Source organism: Myotis daubentonii, chromosome 15, assembly GCF_963259705.1.
Source record: "Myotis daubentonii chromosome 15, mMyoDau2.1, whole genome shotgun sequence".
Lineage (NCBI taxonomy): Eukaryota > Metazoa > Chordata > Mammalia > Chiroptera > Vespertilionidae > Myotis > Myotis daubentonii.
The window spans coordinates 52,450,341-52,465,855 of record NC_081854.1 but is presented as its reverse complement, the minus strand read 5'-3'; the positions used below and the strand labels follow the sequence as shown (position 1 = coordinate 52,465,855).

The 15,515-nt window shown below is 64.3% G+C and overlaps 1 protein-coding gene across 9 annotated transcripts in view; it reads right to left on the bottom strand.

The window, feature by feature from the left end:
- Nucleotides 1-782: 782 nt before the first annotated feature.
- Nucleotides 783-15,515, bottom strand: part of KIFC3 (kinesin family member C3) — a 41,738-nt gene continuing 27,005 nt past the window's right edge. For 7 of the 9 annotated variants that reach the window (XM_059667925.1, XM_059667929.1, XM_059667927.1 and 4 more), the window contains 16 exons: nt 12,122-12,187; nt 11,461-11,604; nt 11,091-11,330; nt 10,190-10,363; nt 9,486-9,633; nt 9,276-9,406; nt 8,108-8,219; nt 6,923-7,104; nt 6,001-6,105; nt 4,730-4,860; nt 3,971-4,094; nt 3,662-3,791; nt 3,342-3,571; nt 2,949-3,083; nt 2,440-2,548; nt 783-1,443 (listed from right to left, as the gene is read on the bottom strand). In XM_059667925.1, the coding sequence (XP_059523908.1) occupies nt 1,418-1,443; nt 2,440-2,548; nt 2,949-3,083; nt 3,342-3,571; nt 3,662-3,791; nt 3,971-4,094; nt 4,730-4,860; nt 6,001-6,105; nt 6,923-7,104; nt 8,108-8,219; nt 9,276-9,406; nt 9,486-9,633; nt 10,190-10,363; nt 11,091-11,330; nt 11,461-11,604; nt 12,122-12,187 (2,187 nt within the window). In that variant the 3' untranslated portion in view covers nt 783-1,417. Of the gene's footprint in view, nt 1,444-1,624; nt 1,651-2,439; nt 2,549-2,948; nt 3,084-3,341; nt 3,572-3,661; nt 3,792-3,970; nt 4,095-4,729; nt 4,861-6,000; nt 6,106-6,922; nt 7,105-8,107; nt 8,220-9,275; nt 9,407-9,485; nt 9,634-10,189; nt 10,364-11,090; nt 11,331-11,460; nt 11,605-12,121; nt 12,188-15,515 lie in introns of all 9 variants that reach the window. The other 2 variants (XM_059667926.1, XM_059667930.1) reach the window with 2 other exon arrangements.

The following is a 15,515-nucleotide window of genomic DNA, read 5'->3' as shown; positions in this document are numbered from 1 at the left end:
CCGGCTGTGTAGCCAGCAGGGGGCAGCAGAGTGCCAGGCCAACAGGAAAGGGCCGATTCAGACTTATTCTGGGGAAGTTTTCCCCCACGGCTGGGAGACAGGTGAGAGGCGGACCCCCCATCCCCTGTCTCAGCCACACTCCCAGCTGTCCTGTGGATGCCTCCAAGCCGACAGCTGCAGGATGCCAGGACCCCACCTCACAGACACGGCCACCTCTGTGCTGCCCCAGAGCCCAGCCCGCTCCCCGCCCCCGGAGGCCTTCAGGGACAGGACTGGATGAGCCGTCCCCCATCCTCCCCTGAGGGCTCTGAACACACCTCACTCCCTGCAGCATCCCCAGTGCTGGTGGCCAGGACGAGCGACCCGACCCAGTGGGTTCAGCCCCAATCGGAGGGAGGACCCCACTGGGCACAGGCTCCCTCAAGGCTGGGACCAAATTTAGGCCAACACACCCCATGGCGGGGCGGGGGAGGGGGTCCTGTAAGCCCTGGGCGAGGGTGGCGCTCACCTGTGGCCAGCTCACTCACTCGGACAAGGCCAGGGCCCAGCCACGGTTGTGCCGAGCCGTGAGGAGCCTGCATGTCCCACCTGTAAGACGGAGGTGACGACACTGTTGATGGGTCAGTCGTGACGAGGGGAGGGGGGCACCGGCCCTACCCGTCGTGGACGTTCAGGCCACGCGACCCTTACTCCAGCAGGTGTGGGGCTGTGGGCTACCCACCGGCAGCACCGGCCAACACCCTGCTCCTGGGGCTCACAAGACCTGTTCTTCAGACCACACGTGTGTAAAAAGGCTTTTATTTTAATATTAAAAATGGCTAAGCTTCCAAAAGTTCTTAAATAGGCTTTCAGAGGAGCAAATGTCAGGAGGCCAGTGAGCAAGGAGCGAGCCTGGTGCCAGGCGGATGGGGGAGCAGCAGAGTTCCCGCCCCCTGGCCTCCTGCCAGCCATAAATAACCCGGCCGCCCGCTAACCCGGCCGCCTAGCAGGCAGGCCGCGCTATGTACACAACGAACACTACCCATGCCCGGTGCGGGCCCTGGAGGGCTGCCCCCAGGTGCCCACCACCCAGCCCGGCCCACGGTTCCTGTGCCTCCCGGGGCTCAGCCACCCACCGCAGAGGGCGCCCTGCAGGCTGGGAGGGGTGGGCCAGCCCAGGCGAGGGCCACCTCCCGGCACTGCCGCCCTCCCCACGAGGGACCACTCTGAGGGTCTGGGCTGCCCTTCCAGCCCACGTCGTTTGCGCCAAGAGCACAGCCGAGAGACACCGTTTCCTTGTGAACATGTTTCTCATCTCGGGAGACACAAGAGGGGCCGCCTCTCTGGCCTCCGCCTCCCAGGCCCCCAGCGCTGCGGCGGGAGCTGGCCCGCGAGGCCTCGGGACCCAGACCCTGGCACGGCAGGGTGGACGCGTCCATCACACAGGCAGCGGCCTGGACTTCCCTGCGGGGGGGGGAGGGGGCTCGTTAGCTCCATTTAGAGCAGGAGGGAGCCAGGCAGAAGCACACAGACAGACAGCAGGCAGCGGGACGGACCCAGCCCTGAGCAGCAGGCCCCCGGCACAGCCCTACAACCCAAGGCGAGGTCAGGCGCGGGCAGCCCTGGGCCACTGGCCCCCACTCACCTGGAGACAGCAGCCCCAGCCTCAGGCTGAAATCAAAGCAACAGGCGTCTCACTGGCAGGCTTGCCTCGGGCCAGGACCCCCATGATCCGCTGTCCCCCCTGCCCCCCCCTGCCCCCCCCCCCCGCCTTTGTACCCCAAGCACTGGCTGGGCCAGCGGTTCTCAACCTGTGGGTCGCGACCCCTTTGGGGGTCAAACGACCCTTTCACAGGGGTCGCCTAAGACCATCGGGAAATACATATATAATTACATTACGATTCATAACAGTAGCAAAATTACAGTTATGAAGTAGCCACAAAAATAACTTTATGGTTGGGGGTCACCACCACATGAGGAACTGTACTAAAGGGTCACGGCCTTAGGAAGGTTGAGAACCACTGGGCTGGGCCTTTCTGTGAGTGGGGCAAGTTGGGGGCGGGAGGCCTGGATCCCAGTCCTCTGGCCAGGCCCGCTCCTCATCTAGGACGTGGGGTGAGCCCTGCCCATCGGGGCTGGTGGCGCAGACCTGCTCTGACGGGGGCATTGCAGCAGCCCAGCCAGGGACACTCATGTCCTGGGCCCAAGTCACCAGCCCACTCGGAGCCCTTGGAGGGGGCTCTTCGGCTTCCCTCTGTGAAACGGACACAGCACCACCTGCCCGGCTAACGCCCGGGGCCAGGGAAGGCTGTGAAACAGGCTCTGGAGAAGTTTTAGAAACTTTTTTAAAAAGAAAAGTTTTTAAAAAGCCTGTCCGGGTAAGGGCAGTGCCGTGGCTGTGACTGGCCTGGGGGTGGCTCACTGCCCGCCCGCCCACCCGCCCGCCCCCTAAATGCTCACCCGAGGGCTGCAGCCTCCTCCGGATGGAGCCTGGGCGGCTGGAGGGCCCAGAGCCGGGGGCCGAATGGGCTCGTGTGGAGCCCGGTGGCGTCTGGCAGGCCGGCTCCCACTGTGGGCAGGGGGAGCAGGTGGATGGGGCCTTGCTCCCTGCACCCCTCCACCACGCTTCCCTCCCCTCCCCTCCCAGCCTCCTGACACGGCTCCCGCGTCTGCAAAATGGCTGCCGTGACGGCACCACGCTTGTTATTGCGAGAGCTAAACGAGGTAACTAGTCAATGCTGAGCACCTGTGCGCCACCCCACGCCCCGCCCACCCCCAGCCGGCCGACGACCCCACGGGCACCTCAAGGCCAAGCACTACTTTTGCTACTGGGTTTGGGTTCAAGTTTTGGCTCCAGCCCCTCTGGCATCCCCCGCCCCCCGCCCCGCCCCAGGCTGTCACCCCTCCCGGACCCTCCCTCCGGCCCCTGACCGGGAAGGGCCCCCCGCAGGCCTGAGCCAGCCCCCTACCTCCAGGTGTTCTTGGCTCGACCAGGACCCCAGCTCTGCCCTGCGGGCCCCGGGGCCCAGCTCCACAGAGCGCACCCTCTCAGCAAACTTGAGGGAGTAGAGGGTCTCGCTGGTGTTCTTCTCCACGGGGGACACCTAGGGGACACGAGGGCTCACTCCCCACCCCGGCAGCTGCCCCCACAGAACGAGGGGCAGCATGCTCGCCAGAGGGCGCTCACGGCCAGGCGACTCTGGCCCAAGCAAGGAACTTGGGAGGCACACAGGGCGGGTGTGGTGGCCCGGTCGGGGTGCATGTCACCGACTTTGGAGCTGCTGAGGGTCCCTTCCCTGCACAGCCTGGGTACCCAGAAGGGGCCCCGGCCTTGGTGCTGGCCAAGCCCCCCGAGGCCTCACCTGCACCACCATGAGGGTCTTGCTGTCCCCGCTGAGCGAGTCCTGCAGGAGGTAGGTGAGCTTGGAGTTGCGGAAGGGCACGTGGCCCTGGCGGGAGCGCAGCGCCGCGATGACATCCCCCAGGGCCGACAGCGACTTGTTGATGTGCTGCGCCTCCCGCAGGCGGCTGCCCTCGGCCCCCGACTTGCCCACGCGCTCCGAGCCGGCCAAGTCCACCAGGTTCAGCTTCCCTGTGGGAGGGCGCTGGGCAGGTCAAGGGCGCCCCAGAGGCGGGCGTGGGGGGGGGGGGGCTGGGCAGGCTGCCCCGGGCCCTCCCTCACCCGTGGTGCGGAGGCCGGTGCTGCAGTCCACGCCGCGCACGGTCACGATGAGCAGGGCGTGCGAGCGGGAGCTGTGCTCGTTCAGGTTGGTGAACTCCGTGGTGCGGTTGGTGTGGCCGAACTCAAACACCTGGGGGCGGGCGGGCAGAGGTCCGGACAGGGCTCGAGCGGGGCCTTGGGATCGCCCCGTCCCCAGTACCCGCCCCAGGGAGGGGGTCACCCTCTGCGTGGCACCGAGGCGGAAACAGGCTCAGAAAGCTCTGGGCGGGGGCTCCCCACATTCCCCGCCCCGTCCCCCCAGCGCCACACCTTGTTGATGTCGTCCACGCTCTGCACCCGGAACTCCGTCAGCCCTGGCACGTACAGCTGCCCGCTGCCGTCGGGGCACAGCCGGATCTCCAGCTTCTCCTGGGGCTCCTGCCCCAACAGGTCCCTGCCGGGGTGGGGGTGGAGGGGACGACAGTCACGCTCTCCTCCTGTGTCTGCTGGCTCTGCACCTGCCCCAAACCTGGAAGGTCCCCCATCCAACCACACCCCTTCCTGGACACTGGGCTAAGCCCCTTCTCCTCCTTCTCCTCCTCCTCCTCCTCCTCCTCCTCCTCCTCCCTGCACTCAGCCCACTGAAGGGCGGAGACCGACTGTCCCCCAAAAGGCCTGTGGTGGTGCTCCTGCCCCCACAGTGCACTGGCCGCTGCGGACAGGCCCCCCACAGCCCACTCTCACTTATCACACCTGGGCAGCCTGCGGGTATGGGAGGAGCTTCCAGGGGAAAAGGAACTCCTCAGGTGGGCAGCCCAGGGCTAGGGAGCAGAGAGAGCCCTCCTCCCTGCCCTCCTCCCCTGCCCGCTGGTGGGGGAGGGGCCTGGGGCCAGCAGACCTCTGAGCTGAGTCCTGGTGTACAGCACCCCACTCCTCCCAGGAGACTCCCATTCCCATCCCACCTGGCTCTACACGGTCCCGAGACCACAAAGCTTCCCGGAGGCATGTGCCACCCCAGGGCCGCCCACCTGAGGGCCCTCCACCTGCTGGCCTTCTCTCCCCCGCCCCCTCCCCCCCCCAGCCTCCAACCTGAGGGCCTCGTTGTAGATCTCGGCCGCGCTGACGGTGATGGTGAACTCCCAGTCGGAGGCCTTGTCCTGCACCTCGGAGAAGAGCAGCTGCAGGGCCCGCTGGTTGATGCCTGGGTTCTCAGGGGTTCCCTGGGGGCAGAAGCAAGGCCCCGTGAGCTGGGCCCCTCCCCACCATGAGGGGTGGCCCGTGCAGATGCTCACAGGATGCCTGTGGCCCCAGCCTCCCTGCCCGAAGCCTCCGTCTGCAGGCTGGTCTGTCCCCAAACCCCCTCCCCCACTGCAAGCAACTTCATTCACCTGCTTGGGCCTCAGTTTCCCACCTTTAAAATGGTACCACCTGCCGGGCTGCCCTAGACAGAGCAGGGCGCCCAGGTGAAACGCCGGCGGGGACAGCACATGGGCTGCTGGGAGCCAGATGTGTACCTGGCCCTGGTGAGCCGCCTGGGAGGGACACGGGGAACCCGATTTCCCTGCCGCTGCCCACATGGGGCCGATATCGGGGAGGCCGTGAGCCGGGCTCTAGGTGCTGGAGGGGAGGCCCAGGCGGTGCCGGCAGGGACCTTGGGACCCTGAGCTCCCGGCCTTTCTGAGAGGAAATCTCACCTGGGCTCTCGCTTCCCCTCTGAGGGCCCCTCCCACCAAAGGGCCCTCTCACTCCCCTTGTCCCGACACCAGGACACTTGCCCTCCGTCTCTACCCAGGAAACCGCCCCGTCAAGAGCCAGGGAAATGCTGACAAACCAAAGACCCCCGGGGGCCAGCCTTCCATTTTCATCTACAGACAAGAGTCTTCCTCCTCTAGAGGCCGGGTCCCCGAGGGGAGGGGACAGCCGCAAGCAGGGAGGAGGCAGGTAAGAGCAGGGCTCCCACCCACGACAGTCTTCACCGGCCAGTCTCTCCCACGGGGGCCGGGACCCCCTCCAGGACGGAGACCTGCCCTCATCCATCCTGGTAGCCCCTGGGCCCAGCCCGGGCAGCCATAACGCAGGAGCCCAATAAATGCGTGTGGAGCCCAATCCTTCCATGGAGACTGACTCTGACTTCAGGCCAGGACCCTTCTGTGAGGTGGCTGTCGTCACCCCTGCCCCTCCTACCACGGGGACCATCCCAGTCCCCTTGGGCAAGGCGCCCCCTCTTCGGGCGCTGGTGGCGGGGAGGTTGTGAAGACCGAGTGAGGCACAACACACCACACAGAACCCTGAGCCCCCACCCGTGGCAGCCAGGGGTGGTCCTCACAGTCTGAACCCCGCCCCAGGCAGCAGGCACCCACCTCCATTGTGTATGTCTTGCCAGCACCCGTCTGGCCGTAGGCGAAGATGCAGACATTGAACCCGTCGATGCAGGAGGTGATCAGGGCCTGCACCTCCTGGAAGACCTGGGGAGGGCACATGGGATGGAGGGTGTGGGGCTGCAGGGACCAGGGTCCCCACCAGGGACCGCTCCCTCCTTCAGCAATAATACAGCACGTGACTGTGGACAACGGCTCACTGTGGAGCAATCCAGGACTAACGAGTCAGGGGCACTGGACACCGATGGTAACCTCGCTGCCCAAAGACGGACGGGAAGGCAGGACCGGCTTACTGCCCGCCAGCACCTGAGCAAGGGGCCGCCCCGCCCTGGAGCGCAGGAGACCCGCCCCCACCCCTAGAGGGCGCAGCCAGATGAAGGCAGAGGCCAGTCACATGCCTGGTGCCTCCTCCATCCGCCTGCCTGACCGTGGGCAGAGGACGGGGGCAAAGGTAGAGCCGGGCATAGAGAGAGGAGAGCACAGGCCAAACAGGCCTGGCAGGTTGGCCCTGGCAGGGATGAGACAAGGGCAGATGCTGAGATCCCACGCCTCTCACAGGCTGGAGGGACCCGGCTCAGAGCTGGCCAGGGTCATGTGACCGTGAGAAGCCACGTGGGTGGGTGGGCGGAGCTTTTGGGGTGGGCGTGGCCACGTGGTGGGAGGGACTGTGCATGGATCCCTCCTTCCCAGCAGAAGCTTCTAAGGCCCCTCAGTCTTCGCTTCACACCCTCTTCTCTCCGGAGGGAAGGAGAGAGGGACCCTGATACCCAGGCCTCTCTACCCCGTCTCCCCCAGGCTCACCCTGCTTTCTGCCCCCCGTCCCCCACCATCTGTCCCTTTCCTGTGTCCCCCTCTCTCCACTGCTCTGTCCTTTCTCCCCACCCCACCTGAGAGCCACACTCACGTCCTGCTGGGAGGCCCTCGGGGAGAAGACCTTGTCCAGCTCGAAGGACACAGGCTTCCCCTTGTGCAGCAGGTGGATGACGGAGTCGTCGTCAGGATCGAACGTCACCGCGTTGCTCGCCTCGGGCCCGTCCCCATCCTCCTTGGTGACTGGCCGGACACGGGCAATCACCCGGATGTTGCCTGGGTGGGTGGGGGGAGCAGAGAAGGGGACAGGCTGCGTCAAGACCAGGCGGCTTCCGTGCTGGTGCCGCTGGCATCCTCAGCAGGCTAGTGGCACAGGAGCTTCCTGCCTTCTAAGCAAGGCCCCCGGGGCCACACAGCTCTTATCAGTCACTCACACTGTAGTATGAATTCCCTTATTGGTACATTTTCTTCCTGAGCAAACCAGTGGAGGGTGGGAGCTTCCCCTTGGGGACAGGGAGAAAGGTCAGTTGTGGGATCGTGTGGATAGGAGGGGGGGGACGCCCTGGGAATTGCTGGCAGACAGGCTGCCTTTTGGGGCGGGGTGTGTGGAGGTGTGGATCTTGAAGCCCTCCGGTGGGATCCCAGTGCCCCTGGAATGAAGAGAAAACTCCCCACCACAGCTCACCGGGGCCCACCTTCCCCCCTCCACCTGTCCACGCCAACTCCCAGCCCAGGTCTCAGGTCTAGCTTTGCCTCCTCCAGGAAGCCCCCCCCGAAACCCCTCCTCCCCAGCCCTGGTAACGGAAGCCCTGTCGGGGTTCTTTGGCTGCTGGAGGGTCACTGTCTGCCCTCCCAGCGGAAGTGAGCGCCGTGCGGCAGGGATGGCGTCTGTGGGCCACAGCCAGGTCTCCGCGTCCGGAGCAGCACCTGGCACAGGACAGGCGGAGGCTCCGTAGGCCTTTGTGCCGTGAACGGGTGAAATCTCAGGCGTGGCCCGGCCCTAGGTCAGAACAGGTGGCGTTCCAGCCCCTCACCACCCAGGCCTGGGGGCGGCCTGCTGTGGACACTGGCAAGGGCCTCGGGGTTGGACAGATCCAAGCCCTGACTGCTCTGTGTCTCCGCTGCTTTATCCTCAAAGACGGAAAGACAACAGCTCCTCCGTGACAGGGCATAGCTCCAAGGAGCGGTGCTGGGGGTCGTGGGGAGGGGCAGGATCACCCCTGCGCCAGGTAGAGGACCCCTGTGCCGGCACCGCCCCCGCCAGCCCGCCCGCAGTCACCTTTCAGCCGCACGAGCTCGTTGTGGCATTTCTTGCGCAGCTGCAGCTCCCGGCGGTACTTGCGCAGCAGCTCCTGGTTGTTGCTGTTGACCTCCTCGATGGCCTGGCCGATCTGGTGGGGGACACGCAGCACCGTCAGGGGGCAGCTCCACCGGCTGCCTGCCCCCCGGCTGGCTGAGCACTGGCCCCAGCCCTGGGCTGAATCCCCTCTGGGGAGTGTTTTGGGGGGGGGTGCTGCTACCAGTTCCATTTTACAAAGAAGGAAACGGAGCCCCCCGAGAGGCTGAGCCCATAGTTCAAGGTTGCCCGGCTGCACAAGCAAAGAGCGGCATCTCAGCTTCACGCCACAGCACTCGCACTCGACCTCAGATTCCGCTGGACCCCAATCCCAGCTCTACCCTGAGTAGCTGGGACCTGAGGCAACAGGCTCCATGTCTTCAAGCCTCAGTTTTCCCATCTGTAAAGTGGGGCTAACAGCATCTAACTCGTGTGGATCCGTAGGAGCCGGTAGGCAAAGATCTCCACGCTGCGTTTCGCAGGGGAAAGCAGCAGGATGCCGGGCACACGCCCCTATGCTGCCCTGTGGGTAAGAGGGCACAGAACGCCTGGAATTGCTGGCACAGAGGCCGCCTTCGGGGAGCGGGGTGGCAGAGTCCTTTCCTTCTCTCTGATGCCCTTCTTCCTACCATGTCCATGTTTTACTGACATCATATTTTAAAGAAGAACTATTTTCTACTCCTAAAATACATCAGTCTCTCTACCCTGCAGAGCCATCATTCAGATCCAAGGAGCCGGCGACTATAAAAGGCTCAGCGTGTGGGAGGCACGTGAGAGACACTGGCTGTTCTCACATCGCACAAGCGCAGCTTGCCAAACTTCACTTCAAGCTTGCAGGTGTACGGATGTAGGTAGCATGTCTGAGATATGAAGCTGTAACATGTTTGGGTTCAGGAGTCAGAATAGAACAAATGCCCAGATGCCTGCCCCTGAGCAGACTTTTTCAAACAGGGTCTGGGTGGCAGTGTGTGTGTGTGTGGGGGGGGGGGGGGGGCACAGTTGTCTGGGGCTCGGTCTGCATTTTGGAAGAGCTCCTGGGTGGATGCAGCCTGTGTCCAAGGGCTCAAGGCCTCTCCCAGCCGCCCCCCCCTCCCCCCGGGCTGGCACTCACCTCGGCCTTGACGCCCTTGAGGGCCTCCTGCAGCAGCAGGGGGAAGCCGCGCACCTGCCGCTTGAGCCCGTTGTAGTCGTTGGTGAGGGTCCGCAGCGCTGGCTGCAGCGTCAGCAGGTTGGTCCGGACGCCTATGGGACGGGAGGGGTGTCAGGCGGGCGGGGTGAGGGGTGCAGCGCGGGGCAGGCCGGGGCCCAGGTGGCGGCTCACCTGCCAGGTTCTCGTGCACGGCCTTCATCTCCACCTGGGCCCTGGCGAAGGCCTCCTCGATAGCTCGGTTCTTGTCCTCCTCCAGGGACTGCATCTCCTCCAGCATCTGCCCGTGCGCCCGCTCCAGCTCCGCCTCGTACATGGCGATCTGGCGGCCAAGGCCAGAGGCTCAGTACATGGGGCTGGGGGTGGGGGGGTGCCAGAAAGAAGCCCTGTCTCTTCTTACCCCCCCCCCGCCACACACACACACACACACACACACACACGCATGCACATGCACTCGCGCAGGAGAAGGGTAGGATGGCCATCTCTCTCCCCCACGGAGCCGTGAGCTCCATGCAGCTACTTCCCTATGTTGCTCTAGCACCAACCTGGGTCCTGGCACATAACAGGTGCCCCGGGAGCGTGTTTGCTACGACACTGACTAGAGCCCCTTCAGAGAGCGGGTGTGCTGGGCCCGAGGCCTCTGTGAGAAGAGCCTCTTGCGAGTCGGTCCCTGAGCCGCACTGTGAGGTGTGATCACATCATCTTATAGATGAGGAAACAGACTCCGACAAAACTGGCCCTTGGTCACACGGTCAGCGGGAAGAGGAGGGACCGGAGCCTGGGTCTGTGGCCTGTACGAAAGGCTGGCCTCTGCTGCGTGCACGTCCTGCCCCACAGCCATGCGCACCCCCATACGCACCCCCCCACGGCCTGCGCACCTGGGCCCGCAGCTGTGCTGTCAGCTGGTGCGAGCTCTGCAGCTGCTGCTCCATCTCCTTCAGCACCTGTCTCTGCATGGCCACCTGCTCCTGCAGGTGCTGGTTCCGGGTCTGGGACTCGTTGAGGGCCTGCTTGGTCTTGGACGACTCCACCTCCACCGTTTTGATGACATACTGCGGGCGCGAGAGGGAGGGGAGCATGGGAGTGTGAGTGCGCCTCGACCGCACTCCGAGGCCCTGGGACTCAGCTGGCCTGGGGGGGTGATCCTCAGGGACACCCCACCAAGAGCCCCTGAAAAAGCCAGCGACGCTGCGAGGTCCTGGCTTCCCGGATTGCTGCCAGGGCCTCCTGGGACCTTCGCCTCTTTTTTTTTTTTAATATATTTTATTGATTTTTTACAGGGAGGAAGGGAGAGGGATAGAGAGTTAGAAACATCGATGAGAGAGAAACATCGATCAGTTGCCTTCTGCACACCTCCCACTGGGGATGTGCCTGCAACCAAGGTACATCAAACCTGGGACCGGAATCAAACCTGGGACCCTTCAGTCCGCAGGCCAACGCTCTATCCACTGAGCCAAACCGGTTAGGGCACCTTCTCCTCTTAATAAGCCACTGTGAGCTCAGCTGTGGCCCCAGCCTTGGCACAGAGCAGAGAGAGCAAAGATGAGGGCACCCGGTGATGCCCTATGTCCATGCCTGGCCTGCGGTGGGCACCTCCACCATCGGTTGCCAGATGCCTACTGCGTGCCTGGCCCTGGAGAGCACGAGGGGCGGGGACAGGCCAGAGACTGCCTGAGTGCAGACCCGGAGCGCCACCTTCACCACTCACACCTGCTCCTGCATGCCAGCCCTGCCCCGGGCACCAGGGCCCAAGCCCCGAGGCACCGCCCAGGCTCCCACCTTGATGGGCGGCGACTGGGCCCGCAGGCTGGCGATGGTCTCGTGGCTGTCGCGCAGGCGCCGGCTGAGCCGCTCCTCCTCCTGCGCCTTCTCGGCCAGGCAGTCCTTGAGCCGCAGCTCCACCTCGGCCAGCCGGTCCGTCTTCTGCTGCACCTCCAGGTTCAGCTCGGAGAGCATGCTCTTGTTCTCCGCCACCTCCAGCTGCAGCTGGGCCAGCCGGGCCCGGAGCTGGGTGCTCTCCTGCAGCCGGGGGGACGGGCCAGGACCCGGGTGAGGCAGACAGACAGGCGGACCAGCCGGCAGGGTCCCTGTGAGGAGCTGGGACCCAGTGAGGCAGGGGCCCTCGGGGACCCCCTGGCCCTGTGCTCACCTGGCTGTGCTCGCAGCCCGCGCAGGGGGCCGCCGGCTTGGCACGCAGCTCCTGCAGCTCGGCCTCGCAGCGCCGCATCTCCTGCCTCAGTCGCTCATTCTCCACCATCAGCAGGTCCCGGTGCTTCTCCAGGTCCGTGCCTCCCTGTGGAGTCAGCCCACATGTCAGGGGGCATGTGGCCGGGTGGTCACGGGGAAGCAAGGGAGGGGGGGGCAGCGTGTGTGCACGGGCAGGGGAGAGGGCGGAGAAAGACAGAGAGGAGAAAAGGGAAAGGAAGGCGAGCGAGGGAGAGAAGGGGCTCCGGAGATAAAGATGAAGACAGGAGAGAAAGATGGAGAGGGCGGTGAGACAGGAACTGCGCCGGCAGCACCCCACCCCGGCGGCATCCTATTTTCCTGAGTGTGAAAGTCGCAAGTCGTATTTATACAGAGTTCACACTCCTATTTCCCATCGCAAGGGAGAAGTCACCTCCCGCCCCGGGGGCGTCACGTGACCTCGGAGGGCCTAGTGAAGGCGGTAAGTATCCCGGAGCATTTCCCGGGCAGGACGCTGCCCCCCTTGGGCTGCTGGGCTCACACCCCTAACCCCCCAAGTCTGGAGGCCAGACTGCGCAGCCGCCCCGCCCGCCCGCTGCCCCTGCGGAAGGCGATGGTGGCCTCACCAGCTCTGATCGGAGGCGGCTCACTTCCTGGGCCTGGCTGATGAGCTTCTCCTTCAGGCTCTCCACCTGCCAGCACAAAGCCAGGGTCACAATGAGCCCTGCTCACCTCCAGCCCACCCCCAGGCCTCGGCCCAGCCCTCCCTGTGTCCGAGCATCAGGCCACACCTGGGACTCCAGGTGAGAGACACCTGGCCGGGGCCTGCCAGCCTTCGGCACCCTCTCCCACCCAGGACCCAGCCGGCCTGAGCTCCCAGGCAAGTCTGCGGGCAGATGCAGCAGGTGTTGCGACCCCTGCACCCTCCGGGCTCACGCCAGGGGCAGCTCACCGGAAGGCTCAGGGGGCTGCCCCTCAGGATGCGTGCCTTGCACAGGCCCCCGCGAAGGCCTGTGCCTACTTCTGTGTCTGTAACTTTATATTCTTTTCTCCTAAAGGGCTCCCCAGATTGCGTAAACGGCAGGCACTAGGAAGCCAGGCCGTCCTTGCCCAGCCCCAGGAACCATGTTGAGTGGTTCCTGGTGAGGCTGCCTGTGGAGACGGGTCTGCCAGTGAGCAGGGCACATCTGGGACCTGTGTCCCCAGCTCCCAGCCTGCCTTACAGGAGTTGCGGCGGGGTGAGAAGGGAGCATGTACCCCATCCGGAGGCAAGGGTGACCTGGCTTGGCGGGAGCCCTGGGCGGGAAACCAGCCCCCAGCGGGCAGATCCCAGGATGGTGACCCTCCCTAGAGACGACCTCCAGTCGCCCGCAGACCCTCTCCTTGGAAAAGAACCCAAAATGCACACAAGGACTTTGACGCGAGCACGTTTGCCATCTTCCTGGTAGAGCATTCTGGGATGCGCGCCCCACGCCCTGGACTCACCCTGAGGAGGGTTAGAGGGGGGGCTTTCACATCCGGCCACGGAACACTGTGCCCCATTTCTAAACAGCAGGTGGCAAAGCCCTGCCTCCAGGGCCACCAGGTAAGGCAGGTGAGGGCCGTGTGGACTGCACCCCCAAGGTCACCTGCAGGAGGCAGCCACCATGCCCCCTGCGGACGGGGCCAGGCGGACACGGGCTCCGTGTCGCCAACCTTCTGACCGTCCCAAAGAGGCCAGACGTCGGGGTTCCCGGGGTGCGGGTGCGTGTGCGTGTGCGTGTGCGTGTGTGTGTGTGAAATCTCCCGACTTGAATGGCTGAGGTGCCATCGACGGTCTGCGGGCATCAGGACCAGAGCTCAGTCTTCCGGGCCTGGAGAAGGCGGCGGAACCATGTGTAGGGCCTCTGCCTCAGGCGGTTGGGGAGGAAGCCGGTCTTGGGCTCCACTGGCCTCGGAGGCAAAGGCCCTGACACCAGCGCTGTCACTCACGATCAGGGACAAGGATTCCAAAACACAGACCCCGAGAGGGGCTGGGAGGCCCAACCTGGCTTCCCAAGTCCTCCTGGCGGACAAGTGGGGGGTGGGGGGCGCTAAGGGCACAGCCAGGAGAACACAGGACAGGACCAGGTGGTCCCGGAGGCTCCATTCCTACAGCCGCCCCCCCCCCCCCGCGCCCCAGCATGTGCTGGGCCATGAGCCACGCAGGTGGCAAAGCCCATGCCACTCTCTGCACCATCCGGTATCCCTTCTGGTAAGAGCCTGGTGGGGGGGTGCTCAGAGCCGTGGCCCCACAGGGGAATGAGGAACAGTTTGCACTAGGCCAGTGATGGCGAACCTATGACACGCGTGTCAGAGGTGACACGTGAATTCACTTTTTTGGTTGGCTATTCTTTGTTAAATGGCATTTAAATATATCAAATAAATATCAAAAATAGAAGTCTTTGTTTTACTGTGGTTGCAAAGATCAAAAAATTTCTATATGTGACATGGCACCAGAGTTAAGTTAGGGTTTTTCAAAATGCTGACACGCCGAGCTCAAAAGGTTCGCCATCACTGCTCTAGGCAGCGTTTCATTCCTTAGTCCCAACATTGGGACTCACCTGAACACCAGCCTGGGGGAAGGGCCAGCCTGAGGGGCACACAGCCTGGCGTGCGGCCATCAGCTTTGTTTCCCGGGAGCTTTAAACGACACCGGGAAATGTGTCTCCACAGAGTCACAGAAAAACCCAAAACGAAACTGTGCGGGAAGTACCACAAAGCAGAGGTCCCTGGACTACGGCATTATATGACCGATTCTTCATGCTTTTCAGTTATTTTTAAGTCTCAAAGAATGTGTATTCCTCTTGCACCCCCTTCACCCTAAAGCAGGCGGGTCTATTTCCTTTCAAAAGGCAGGGGTCCCCCTCCCCACGGTCCTCCCCCAGCAATCACCCCAGCACGGTCCATTTGTGAAGGGGCGGCTCAGACAGGCTGTGTCCTTGGTGCGGGCTGGGTGTGCTCTGACCTCGCTTGTCCTCAGCGCGCTGCCTGGCACTCAGAGGGAAGTGGGGTTTTCCAGCATTTATGGGGGAGGGAGATCAGGATGCCCGCCCCCCCGCCGCCACCTGCCGGCAGCCAGGCTCCAGTCTCCTTCTTGCATCACAATCGGAACCCGGGGTGCTCTGGGCTCTGCCTAGAACTCTGAGGGGCGCCCCAAACGGAGGTGCCTACAAAGGGGGCCGAGAGCTGGGTGGGGGTTGAGGGAGGGGCTGTAAGTGACTCCTCTGGTCAGAGTGCCAGACACTCGGTCACCTCCTGGTTTATCTAGGGCAGCAGGGGACACAGCTCCACACGGGGAGGGGTGGCTGGTCAGGCACACACCATCCATGGTGTGGGTGACAGCACCCGGCAGGCAAGCTCCTGTGGGGGCTGGGAAATGAGAAGCTGCCCAGAGGGGTCTGCTTCGGGAAGGCTGGGGGGGGGGGGAGGTGCCAGGAGTCCCCGAGTCAGGAAAACAATGAGCAAAAAGAGAGACAGAGGCAGCCAGAGGGCCTCAGATGGGAGACGCCAGCGGGCTCAGAGCAGTGAGGGCAGAGAGTGGGGGGCTGAGGGTGAACCTCACCAGAGAGGAGGGACTCCCCGGGAAGGGGACCCTGAGGCACCCTCTTTGTGCACCCACCATGGCCCTGCGTCCCTACGAAGAGGGAGGGGCCTTCTCTATTGCTCATCACCAGCCCCAGGCCCAGCAGGTGCCCAGCACACAGAGGTCCCCACAGCCACTCCGAGCACCCGCACCGGCAGCCAGCACACTCCAAGTGCGGAGCCGCAGGACGAGGCAGGCGCCCGACAGGCGGCTGTGGGGCTCCAGGCCAGCTCGGTGTCCGCCCCAGGGCGGAGGAAGGGACCAGGCTGGGCATGGACCACACAGGTGTCAGCCAGAGAAACTGAGTCACGGGCCTGGTGCTGAGGAGCCTTGGGGTTGCAGGGAGCTGGGCCTGACAGTTACATCTCCTGGCGGAAGGGGCTGCCCAGAGGGCAGCGCTGCCCTGCGAGGTCTGT